This window comes from Salmo salar, chromosome 21, assembly GCF_965601325.2.
Source record: "Salmo salar chromosome 21, fSalSal1, whole genome shotgun sequence".
Lineage (NCBI taxonomy): Eukaryota > Metazoa > Chordata > Actinopteri > Salmoniformes > Salmonidae > Salmo > Salmo salar.
The window spans coordinates 57,997,501-58,010,241 of NC_138311.1; the positions used below are offsets into that span (position 1 = coordinate 57,997,501).

The 12,741-nt window shown below is 45.0% G+C and overlaps 2 protein-coding genes and 1 non-coding gene across 4 annotated transcripts in view; 1 reads left to right on the plus strand and 2 right to left on the minus strand.

Moving 5' to 3' along the window:
• The window catches only part of ube2g2 (ubiquitin-conjugating enzyme E2G 2 (UBC7 homolog, yeast)), a 37,338-nt gene extending 33,498 nt beyond the window's left edge, over window positions 1–3,840 (minus strand). The window contains exons 1-3 of the mRNA XM_014165761.3: window positions 3,695–3,840; window positions 3,294–3,329; window positions 155–200 (exon numbers count right to left, since the gene is read on the minus strand). Of these exons, the coding sequence (XP_014021236.2) occupies window positions 155–200; window positions 3,294–3,329; window positions 3,695–3,839 (227 nt within the window). The 5' untranslated portion in view covers window position 3,840. The remainder of the gene's footprint in view (window positions 1–154; window positions 201–3,293; window positions 3,330–3,694) is intronic.
• Window positions 3,841–6,126: 2,286 nt separating this feature from the next.
• Window positions 6,127–10,281, minus strand: sumo3b (small ubiquitin like modifier 3b). 2 transcript variants are annotated; one of them, XM_082967262.1, is made up of 5 exons: window positions 10,130–10,281; window positions 9,142–9,270; window positions 8,902–8,973; window positions 8,689–8,776; window positions 6,127–7,669 (listed from the first exon to the last, which is right to left on the minus strand). In XM_082967262.1, exons 1-4 carry the CDS (start codon window positions 10,148–10,150, stop codon window positions 8,702–8,704), a joined length of 297 nt encoding a protein of 98 aa, XP_082823388.1. In that variant the 5' UTR covers window positions 10,151–10,281; the 3' UTR covers window positions 6,127–7,669; window positions 8,689–8,701. The 2 variants fall into 2 exon arrangements, with proteins under 2 accessions (XP_082823388.1, XP_014021237.1); XM_014165762.3 differs by having other exon boundaries at window positions 6,127–8,776.
• trnaa-ugc (transfer RNA alanine (anticodon UGC)) lies at window positions 7,009–7,081 on the plus strand. Its single transcript has one exon. It is a non-coding gene; the product is annotated as a tRNA-Ala (tRNA).
• Window positions 10,282–12,741: the final 2,460 nt, after the last annotated feature.

Consider the following 12,741-nt stretch of genomic DNA (forward strand, 5'->3'; position numbering starts at 1 on the left):
AATTCATCAGGTTACCCACTAAATTGGACATGGAAATATACATTTCTGGATTGATCATCATTCACAAGTACCACATAACCCCACCAAGAGAAAGGAGTTTTGTATTACATTGTTTAGTACTAGTGAACGTTTGTTTAGATGTTTAAATACTTACATAATTAAAGCCTCCCACTCAAAGAAGTTCTCTTCATTTGCAGGGCCTGTCAAGAAGCACGGAAATGTAAAGTCACGATACGAGTCTGACTTCGTTTGTTCCTGTAGCTAACTAGCTAGTTACAGGTCCAAGAAGCCACAGAAACACTACTGGTTTCTAAATCATACATCAACCAGAGATGCATTACGTGGTCAAAAGTATGTGGACACCCCTTCACATTAGTGAACTCGGCTATTTCCGAACCACACCCTAGTTGCCGACAGGTGTATTAAAATTAAAAGCACACAGCCCATGCAATCTCCATAGACAAACATTGGCAAAAGAATGGCCTCAAATGAGGAGCTCAGTGCGTTTCAACGTGGCGCTGTCATAGGATGCCACTTTTCCATCAAGTCAATTCGTCAACTTTTCTGCCCCTGGTCAACTGTAAGTGCTTTTATTGTGAAGTGGAAACGTCTAGAGGCAACAAAAGCTGAGCCGTTTAGTGGTAGGCCACATAAGCTCACAGAACGGCACCGCGGAAGAGTACAGCGCGTTAATCGCTGCTGCTACTCTCTGTTCATCATATATGCATAGTCACTTTAACTATATCTACATGTACATACTACCGCAATCAGCCTGACTAACCGGTGTCTGTATGTAGCCTCTCTACTGTATATAGCCTCTCTACTGTCTACAGCCTCTCTACTGTCTACAGCCTCTCTACTGTATACAGCCTCTCTACTGTATACAGCCTCTCTACTGTCTACAGCCTCTCTACTGTATACAGCCTCTCTACTGTATATAGCCTCTCTACTGTATACAGCCTCTCTTCTGTATATAGCCTCTCTTCTGTATATAGCCTCTCTTCTGTATATAGCCTCTCTTTTTACTGTTGTTTTATTTCTTTACTTACCTATTGTTCACATAATACCTTTTTTGCACTATTGGTTAGAGCCTGTAAGTAAGCATTTCACTGTCAGGTCTACTACACCTGTTGTATTCAGCATTTCACTGTGAAGTCTACTACACCTGTTGTATTCAGCATTTCACTGTGAGGTCTACTACACCTGTTGTATTCAGCATTTCACTGTGAGGTCTACTACACCTGTTGTATTCAGCATTTCACTGTGAGGTCTACTACACCTGTTGTATTCAGCATTTCACTGTGAGGTCTACTACACCTGTTGTATTCAGCATTTCACTGTGAGGTCTACTACACCTGTTGTATTCAGCATTTCACTGTGAGGTCTACTACACCTGTTGTATTCAGCATTTCACTGTGAGGTCTACTACACCTGTTGTATTCAGCATTTCACTGTAAGGTCTACTACACCTGTTGTATTCAGCATTTCACTGTGAGGTCTACTACACCTGTTGTATTCAGCATTTCACTGTGAGGTCTACTACACCTGTTGTATTCAGCATTTCACTGTGAGGTCTACTACACCTGTTGTATTCAGCATTTCACTGTGAGGTCTACTACACCTGTTGTATTCAGCATTTCACTGTGAGGTCTACTACACCTGTTGTATTCAGCATTTCACTGTAAGGTCTACTACACCAGTTGTATTCAGCATTTCACTGTGAGGTCTACTACACCTGTTGTATTCAGCATTTCACTGTCAGGTCTACTACACCTGTTGTATTCAGCATTTCACTGTGAGGTCTACTACACCTGTTGTATTCAGCATTTCACTGTAAGGTCTACTACACCTGTTGTATTCAGCATTTCACTGTAAGGTCTACTACACCTGTTGTATTCAGCATTTCACTGTGAGGTCTACTACACCTGTTGTATTCAGCATTTCACTGTGAGGTCTACTACACCTGTTGTATTCAGCATTTCACTGTAAGGCGCACGTGACAAATAAACTTTGATTTGACATCTAGTGGAAAGCCTTCCCTGAAGAGTGGAGGCTGTTATAACAGCAAAGGGGGGACCAACTCCATATTAATGCCTTCCCTGAAGAGTGGAGGCTGTTATAGCAGCAAAGGGGGGGACCAACTCCATATTAATGCCTTCCCAGAAGAGTGGAGGCTGTTATAGCAGCAAAGGGGGGGACCAACTCCATATTAATGCCTTCCCTGAAGAGTGGAGGCTGTTATAGCAGCAAAGGGGGGACCAACTCCATATTAATGACTTCCCTGAAGAGTGGAGGCTGTTATAGCAGCAAAGGGGGGGACCAACTCCATATTAATGCTTTCCCAGAAGAGTGGAGGCTGTTATAGCAGCAAAGGGGGGACCAACTCCATATTAATGCCTTCCCAGAAGAGTGGAGGCTGTTATAGCAGCAAAGGGGGGACCAACTCCATATTAATGCCTTCCCTGAAGAGTGGAGGCTGTTATAGCAGCAAAGGGGGGACCAACTCCATATTAATGACTTCCCTGAAGAGTGGAGGCTGTTATAGCAGCAAAGGGGGGGACCAACTCCATATTAATGCCTTCCCAGAAGAGTGGAGGCTGTTATAGCAGCAAAGGGGGGGGACCAACTCCATATTAATGCCTTCCCAGAAGAGTGGAGGCTGTTATAGCAGCAAAGGGGGGGACCAACTCCATATTAATGCCTTCCCAGAAGAGTGGAGGCTGTTATAGCAGCAAAGGGGGGGGACCAACTCCATATTAATGCCTTCCCAGAAGAGTGGAGGCTGTTATAGCAGCAAAGGGGGGGACCAACTCCATATTAATGCCTTCCCTGAAGAGTGGAGGCTGTTATAGCAGCAAAGGGGGGGACCAACTCCATATTAATGACTTCCCTGAAGAGTGGAGGCTGTTATAGCAGCAAAGGGGGGGGACCAACTCCATATTAATGACTTCCCAGAAGAGTGGAGGCTGTTATAGCAGCAAAGGGGGGACCAACTCCATATTAATGCCTTCCCTGAAGAGTGGAGGCTGTTATAGCAGCAAAGGGGGGACCAACTCCATATTAATGACTTCCCAGAAGAGTGGAGGCTGTTATAGCAGCAATGGGGGGGAACCAACTCCATATTAATGCCTTCCCAGAAGAGTGGAGGCTGGTTATAGCAGCAAAGGGGGGGACCAACTCCATATTAATGCCCATGATTTTGTAATGAGATGTTCGACGAGCAGGTGTCCACATACTTTTGACCATGTAGTGTACGTTTGCTAACTAAGTAATAGGTTTATATAATCTCTCACCTGCAACGATCCCCTCGGGTGGGTTTAGAGTCAGCTCTAGGATAAGGACGAAAGCAGAAAGTACACATTACTGTCATGTTGTAACGTTAAATATGTCACGTTATTAAGCGCTAGTCATTTTGATAAGAGGCCACAGACTAGCTCCACATTTACACCCAGGAAGGCAAGTAAAAAGGGTGACGTGGCAATCAACTAATTCAAATGTAAAAGGTTTGAAAATAGTCTACTGATTCTATTGGTAGTTTCACTTTAGTGGAAGGCAGGCTAACCACCAGTTGCAAAAAAATAACATCTACATTTGGCTAACGATGCTAGCTAGCTAATGTTATTGACGCTAGCTAGTTAGCAGCCAGTTTATGAGTTAACGTGGCTAGCTAGCTGTCAAATATAATAAAACTCACGCTTATACTCAGCCATCAGTCTTTTTAACGCAGTACCAGCCATTTGTAAAAATAAAAAAATTACAGACTCAAACTGAAAAATAAAAACAATCACGCCTGTCTTTCGGTTGACAACGCAGCTGCTAACAGCTGATGAACTGCGCATGTCTACACTTCCGGTTTGTAGAAGTAAGGAACAGCTCCCGAGATGCAACAGCGCCACCTGTTGGAAGAACTCTAGGTTTACATATGAACACCTGTTGGAAGAACTCTAGGTTTACATATGAACACCTGTTGGAAGAACTCTAGGTTTACATATGAACACCTGTTGGAAGAACTCTAGGTTTACATATGAACACCTGTTGGAAGAACTCTAGGTTTACATATGAACACCTGTTGGAAGAACTCTAGGTTTACATATGAACACCTGTTGGAAGAACTCTAGGTTTACATATGAACACCTGTGTGTCAGAGAATCAATGTCTGTTTGCTAAACAAAAACATCACTACATATACTAGCTTGGATTACTATATACTTTTTATTTGTAAAGATGTTGTAATTACTTACTTTTAATTTCTTATTCATATATATATAATATATATATATATATATATATTTTTTTTTAAACTGCATTGTTGGTTATGCGCTCGTAAGTAGGCATTTCACTTTAAGGTCTACACCGGTTGTAATCGGCGCATGTGACTAATACATTTGATATCGCCTACGATTCCTAATGTGTGGCCTAGGAAGTTAGCAACAGCCTTTCAGCACCTTTCTCACAAAACATCCACAAAGCATGCAAAGAAGGAAGCCGAGTACCAGGAAGTCAAATAACAAATTATATTCGTTGTATACAGTAGTAAAGGACAACAAATAATATACAAGTCACTAGAAAACCAGAAGGATCAGACAGGACCTGTTGTCCGGACCTCTGGCAGTCTCTATGGGGGTACCACAGGGTTCAATTCTCGGGCCGACTCTTTTCTCTGTATACATCAATGATGTCGCTCTTGCTGCTGGTGAATCTCTGATCCACCTCTACGCAGATGACACCATTCTGTATACTTCTGGCCCTTCTTTGGACACTGTGTTAACAACCTTCCAGACGAGCTTCAATGCCATTCAACTCTCCTTCCGTGGTCTCCAACTGCTCCTAAACACAAGTAAAACTAAATGCATGCTCTTCAACCATTCGCTGCCCACACCTGCCTGCCTGTCCAGCATCACTACTTTGGGCGGTTCTAACTTAGAATTTGTGGACAACTACAAATACCTAGGTGTCTGGTTAGACTGTAAACTCTCCTTCCAGACTCACATCAATCATCTCCAATCCAAAGTTAAATCTAGAATTGGCTTCCTATTTCGCAACAAAGCATCCTTCACTCATGCTGCCAAACTTACCCTCGTAAAACTGACCATCCTACCGATCCTTGACTTCGGCGATATCATTTACAAAATAGCCTCCAATACCCTACTCAATAAACTGGATGCAGTCTATCACAGTGCCATCCGTTTTGTCACCAAAGCCCCATATACTACCCACCACTGCGACCTGTACGCTCTCGTTGGCTGGCCTTCGCTTCATAATCGTCGCCAAACACATTGGCTCCAGGTCATCTACAAGACCCTACTAGGTAAAGTCCCCCCTTATCTCCGCTCACTGGTCACCATAGCAGCACCCACCTGTAGCACGCGCTCCAGCAGGTATATCTCTCTGGTCACCCCTAAAGCCAACTCCTCCTTTGGCCGTCTCTCTTTCCAGTTCTCTGCTGCCAATGATGGGAACGAACTATAAAAATCTCTGAAACTGGAAACACTTATCTCCCTCACCAGCTTTAAGCACCAGCTGTCAGAGCAGCTCACAGATCACTGCACCAGTACATAGCCCATCTATAATTTAGCCCAAACAACTACCTCTTCCAGTACTGTATTTATTTAGCTCCTTTGCACCCCATTATTTCTACTTTGCACTTTCTTCTACTACAAATCTACCATTCCAATGTTTTACTTGCTAAATTGTATTTACTTTGCCACCATGGACTTTTTTTTGCCTTCACCTCCCTTATCTCACCTCATTTGCTCACATTGTACATAGACTTATTTTTCTACTCTATTATTGACTGTATGTTTTGTTTCACTCCATGTGTAACTCTGTGTTGTTGTATGTTGTCGAACTGCTTTGCTTTATCTTGACCAGGTCGCCGTTGTAAATGAGAACTTGTTCTCAACCTGGTTAAATAAAAAGGTGAAATAAAATAACTAAAATAAATCACTATAGACCCAGAAGAACCAGAGGACCTTGTGTTACCTACTCAAGCTCCAAATCAACACACACACACTGCAGAATTTGATTGTCTTTGAATGCAGGTAGAAGAGAAGTTCATGAAGTCTGCTTATAGCTTAGCTAACAGTGCATAAGAACAAAAGAAAGTAAAAAATAAAAAAAAAATGGTTAAAGTCTGGGTGGATTCTTTTATTTTGTCATAAAATATCAGTGATGTCAGCGGGATGGGTAAAATTCTGGAGAAATCCAGCAAGTACAGCTCAACTAGTCCCCTTGCGTCTGTGTGGAGAGGGGGAATAAAACAGAAAGCTAAGTTGTATCCTTTCTTCAAGTGACGTTAAAAAAAAATAGACCTTAAAAAAAAAAAACATTTACCCTTTTCAAATCATATCACCAAGACATTTCTGTTCACAATACTGTTCAGTTAGCATTTGGTCTATACACAGCCATTCATCATTCAGATCGTATGGCCATACAGGGGTGAAATGAGAAAATGGATGATTTGGCCCATATATTTCGCAAAATGTACTTAACAAACCAAAAAAAAGACAAAAACACAATACAAGTCACTGGAGAAACAGAATGATCAGAGGACGTTGTGTTACCTCAACCTGTGGTAGATTGGAAGTACATCCCAAAATGGCACCCTATTAACTATACAGTGCATGACTTTTAGTCAAAAAGTAGTGCACTTTAAAGGGAATAGGGTGCCATTAGGGTCAGAATCTGAATGACAGTTAGACCTCCACATCACCGTTGTCCTGTGTGTGTGTGTGTGTGTGAAACACAATACATATTCTCAAAACAGTTCATCCTCGTTATGAATATAAACAAGAAATGGATCGGCGGCATGAAATCCAGCTTGTGATCATGACAAAAGAGGACCATGGCTACGTCCCAATTCACTACCTTGCACTCGTTCACTCAACCTCATGCATTTTAAAATGGAATGGACTGGTGTGAGGAGTATGGTGGTGGTGGAAACTCCCTTTAGCCATGATGCACCAATGCAATGCTTTAAAAAGCATGAAGGGGGATTGAACGAGTGGGTCCCCTGTGGCTCAGTTGGTAGAGCATGGTGTTTGCAACGCCAGGGTTGTGGGTTCGATTCCCACGGGGGGGACCAGTACGGAGAAGGGAAAAAAAATAAAAAATAAAAAATGTATGAAATGTATGCATTCACTACTGTAAGTCGCTCTGGATAAGAGCGTCTGCTAAAAATTACTGAAATGTAAAAAATGTAAAATGGTAGAGAATGTGAATGTAACCCATTTAACAGTCCGTCTTTCTTAATGCTGTGGGTTTTCATTGTAAACAGAACCCTGCCTCCCCTCACAACATGTAGGGCTTGGGGGGGAGAGCGGATCGATCAAACAAAAAAAATATATTTATAACGCTTAACGATTATTGAAAATAAAAACATGTTTTGAGTGATGCTGCTCTTCAAGTGTATCTGTCCTCAGAGGAGGAGGAGAGGGGTCCGTACACCTTTAAGAGGGGCCTCAGAGAGAGCGGGGAGAGAGGAGAGCCTCAGAGAGAGCGGGGAGAGAGGAGAGCCTCAGAGAGAGCGGGGAGAGAGGAGAGCCTCAGAGAGAGCGGGGAGAGAGGAGAGCCTCAGAGAGAGCGGGGAGAGAGGAGAGCCTCAGAGAGAGAGGGGAGAGAGGAGAGCCTCAGAGAGAGAGGGGAGAGAGGAGAGCCTCAGAGAGAGAGGGGAGAGAGGAGAGCCTCAGAGAGCGGGGAGAGAGGAGAGCCTCAGAGAGAGAGAGCGGGGAGAGAGGAGAGCCTCAGAGAGAGAGAGCGGGGAGAGAGGAGAGCCTCAGAGAGAGAGAGCGGGGAGAGAGGAGAGCCTCAGAGAGAGAGAGCGGGGAGAGAGGAGAGCCTCAGAGAGAGAGAGCGGGGAGAGAGGAGAGCCTCAGAGAGAGAGAGCGGGGAGAGAGGAGAGCCTCAGAGAGAGAGAGCGGGGAGAGAGGAGAGCCTCAGAGAGAGAGAGCGGGGAGAGAGGAGAGCCTCAGAGAGAGAGAGCGGGGAGAGAGGAGAGCCTCAGAGAGAGAGAGCGGGGAGAGAGGAGAGCCTCAGAGAGAGAGAGCGGGGAGAGAGGAGAGCCTCAGAGAGAGAGAGCGGGGAGAGAGGAGAGCCTCAGAGAGAGAGAGAGGGGAGAGAGGAGAGCCTCAGAGAGAGAGAGGGGAGAGAGGAGAGCCTCAGAGAGAGAGAGGGGAGAGAGGAGAGCCTCAGAGAGAGAGAGGGGAGAGAGGAGAGCCTCAGAGAGAGAGAGGGGAGAGAGGAGAGCCTCAGAGAGAGAGAGGGGAGAGAGGAGAGCCTCAGAGAGAGAGAGGGGAGAGAGGAGAGCCTCAGAGAGAGAGAGGGGAGAGAGGAGAGCCTCAGAGAGAGAGAGGGGAGAGAGGAGAGCCTCAGAGAGAGAGAGGGGAGAGAGGAGAGCCTCAGAGAGAGAGAGGGGAGAGAGGAGAGCCTCAGAGAGAGAGAGGGGAGAGAGGAGAGCCTCAGAGAGAGAGAGGGGAGAGAGGAGAGCCTCAGAGAGAGAGAGGGGAGAGAGGAGAGCCTCAGAGAGAGAGAGGGGAGAGAGGAGAGCCTCAGAGAGAGAGAGGGGAGAGAGGAGAGCCTCAGAGAGAGAGAGGGGAGAGAGGAGAGCCTCAGAGAGAGAGAGGGGAGAGAGGAGAGCCTCAGAGAGAGAGAGGGGAGAGAGGAGAGCCTCAGAGAGAGAGAGGGGAGAGAGGAGAGAGGAGCCTCAGAGAGGGGAGAGAGGAGAGCCGCCAGTCTGCTGTTGAAAGACATCAATAGTATCCTCGTCTTCCATCTCAAGCTGTCAACACAAGGTCATTAAGTCAGCAAAATAAGTATCTCGTCTTTGGTACATTGATTAGCAACTTAGTTCTTCTGAATCTATTATGAAGGACTTATGAAAGTGTAAGTGAAACCGTCACCTACCTGTGCAGGTGTGTCAGTCTCGTTAATAGGCTGTCCGTCAAACCTAAACCTTATCTGTCTAATTGACAAACCCTGAAAAAAAGAAGGGGAAAAAAAAAAGAGGTTATAACATAAAAAAATAAAAACCTGGTCAAGTAAGTTGGTCAGGAGTCGCCCTGGCAAGGCTGTCCAATCAGTCTCAAAGATAAACATTGTTTTAGGTGAGCAGAAGACGAATGTAAAGTGGAAGGAAAGCCTCACCTGTCTTTCGCAGTACGCCTTCATCAGCTTGCTGAGCGGAGTATGCCTTTTAATTTTGAACTGGACTACTGACCCATCTTGACCCGCAACCTTTAGGTTGATGTGGTCGTTTTCAGTCTTCACTCCTTCCTGAAAACAGAAAGGACAATAGTTTAAAAAAAAAAACACGTTACATAGTGTGATCATATAAACATAGTTGTCATGTCAAGCATTAGGGGACTGTGCAAAACTTTTAGGATTTGGTTTAATTTAAGCATCTCAACACTCATTGTAACATGTTAGCAAGCTAGTTAAGCTAATTGTAATTTGTGATAGTGGAGGCTAGCGGTTCACAATGCTAACGGTTGTTTTGTGTTGGACTTTTTTAATATTTGACCATAGAGATTATTCTCTCTTTTGCAACAAAAAAAAGTCCTAAGATCTAACAAGTTGACAATCACGGCCACATTAGGAGCTGAGTTCAGACTGGCGGTGAGTAATATTCCTGCCTGGCGTCAAACATGTGTTTGTGTTTACCTTTTAGTTAGCCATGCTACCCTAGTTAGCTAGCTAATACATAGAGTATATTATCCATCCATTAATGCGGTGGGGGGGGTTCAGGCTAACGTTAGCTCGGTCAAAAAGCCGCAAAAACACCAAAAACCTCGGGCCCTATTCCAATGCGCACAGGAAAAGTCACAATGGCGCTGTTGTTTTCAATGAAACCATCACTTTACAATACACCAAGAGTAGATAAGTACTATAGTATAGACTACATCTATTAGATAGTGGACTAGCTAGACATTTATTTTATTTTTTCTACACGCAACAAAAAAAAACGTTGCACGGCCACATAACAAATCCGCAAATCAACGAACCTTTTGTACTCTGCTTTTTTTACCCGCTCAAATGCGGAATCTGCCATGTAAACACACACATATATACACTCAACTGGCAAAATACTACGAAATATGGAAAATAAATCGCTCATAGAAACAACATGGCTTACCTTTGGCTTTTCTTCAGACATTGTGTAGCTTAGTTATTGCTCAACGATGTAGTAATTTACAGACGGCTAAATATATATATATATTTTTTGTTGCGCTTTTTCACTTCTCTCAGTGTTCTCCGTTTCGACCAGGAGCGCGCATAATGTTTTAAACTCTGATTGGCTCACGGGGATCACGTGTCTATATTTTTTTTTTCTAGGGACCGCGCACACATGAGCGCGCAAATCTGTTTTATACGCGCTCCCGAGAATTACACAAGACAAGACAAGCATTTTTTTTTTTATCCACAATTTCGTGATATTCGAGTATTGCTGCAACAAGATCTGTAAATCAATTTATTAACTGTGTAAAGATTACAAAAATAAACAGCGCAATAAAAACATTTTTTTTTAATAAAAACAAAATTTTTCAAATTGTTTAGAGCGGAGGAAAATCTCTAATATCAAATTGAACAGCTTTAATCTAGCATAAAGACTAGTAAAACACAAACAGAAATGCATCACAAAACCTTAAATATTTGACTGTTTTTGGACAACTTTTGATACGAAATTTACATTTTTAAATGTTTTAAAATTTTAGTCATCACTTACAGTAGTGAATGCATACATTTCATTTCATACATTTTTTTGTTGCCGTACTGGTCCCCCCCCCGTGGGAATCGAACCCACAACCCTGGCGTTGCAAACACCATGCTCTACCAACTGAGCCACACGGTTGCGGTTCCAGCTTGTACGGCTCCCTGGACGAACACCTTAATAACATTAACAAAATATATACAAAAATAAGACTCATATCAAAAAGAAGTAACAAAGACAAAATAGAAACAAATCTGTGTTGATTTATCGAGCATTTGTGGTTTATTTGGCAGCATTTCATAGTGTGACTGATTTTACTAATTGCATTACTACTGTACAAAGTTAGAGGTGTGCTATTTGATAGATTCCCCCGCTGCTACTACCCTGGGCTTCCAGAGGGGTGACCTGAGGGTCTACCCACCCTACCCTGGGCTTCCAGAGGGGTGACCCGAGGTCAAACCCTCCCTACCTCGGGATTCCAGTGGGGAGACCTGAGGTCAAACCTCCCCTACCCTGGGCTTCCAGTCGGGAGACCTGCGGTCAAACCCTCCCTACCCTGGGCTTCCAGAGGGGTGACCTGAGGTCTACCTACCCTACCCTGGGCTTCCAGAGGGGTGACCTGAGGTCTACCTACCCCCTTCCCTACCTTGGGCTTCCAGTGGGGTGACCTGAGGTCAAACCGCCTCTACCCTGGGATTCCAGTGGGGTGACCTGAGGTCTACCTACCCCCTCCCTACCTTGGGCTTCCAGTGGGGTGACCTGAGGTCAAACCTCCCCTACCCTGGGCTTCCAGTGGGGTGACCTGAGGTCTACCTACCCCCTCCCTACCTTGGGCTTCCAGTGGGGAGACCTGAGGTCAAACCGCCCCTACCTTGGGCTTCCAGTGGGGAGACCTGAGGTCTACATACCCCATCCTACCTTGGGCTTCCACTTAAAAAACCAAAAATTAAATGTTAAGCGAGCAGTCGTTCCTATACCAAATACAGTAAAAAATAAATTTTAAAAAATGGCTACCCATCCACATCACTCAGACCAACTGACTCTCCTAGCCTGGCTACCCATCCACATCACTCAGACCAACTGACTCTCCTAGCCTGGCTACCCATCCACGTCACTCAGACCAACTGACTCTCCTAGCCTGGCTACCCATCCACATCACTCAGACCAACTGACTCTCCTAGCCTGGCTACCCATCCACATCACTCAGACCAACTGACTCTCCTAGCCTGGCTACCCATCCACATCACTCAGACCAACTGACTCTCCTAGCCTGGCTACCCATCCACATCACTCAGACCAACTGACTCTCCTAGCCTGGCTACCCATCCACATCACTCAGACCAACTGACTCTCCTAGCCTGGCTACCCATCCACATCACTCAGACCAACTGACTCTCCTAGCCTGGCTACCCATCCACATCACTCAGACCAACTGACTCTCCTAGCCTGGCTACCCATCCACATCACTCAGACCAACTGACTCTCCTAGCCTGTCTACCCATCCACATCACTCAGACCAACTGACTCTCCTAGCCTGGCTACCCATCCACATCACTCAGACCAACTGACTCTCCTAGCCTGGCTACCCATCCACATCACTCAGACCAACTGACTCTCCTAGCCTGGCTACCCATCCACATCACTCAGACCAACTGACTCTCCTAGCCTGGCTACCCATCCACATCACTCAGACCAACTGACTCTCCTAGCCTGGCTACCCATCCACATCACTCAGACCAACTGACTCTCCTAGCCTGGCTACCCATCCACATCACTCAGACCAACTGACTCTCCTAGCCTTACTCTCCTATTCTCCACCAATCAGGCCTTTACGGTATATTGCCCTGACGGAAGCCACTCCTCAGTAAAAGGCACATGACAGCCTGCTTGGAGTTTGCCAAAAAGGTACCTAAAGGGCTCGAAGACCATGAGAAACAAGATTCTCTGGTCTGATGAAACCAAGATTGAACCCTTTGGCCTGAATGCCAAGCGTCACGTCTGGAGGAAACCTGGCACCATCCCTACGGTGAAGCATG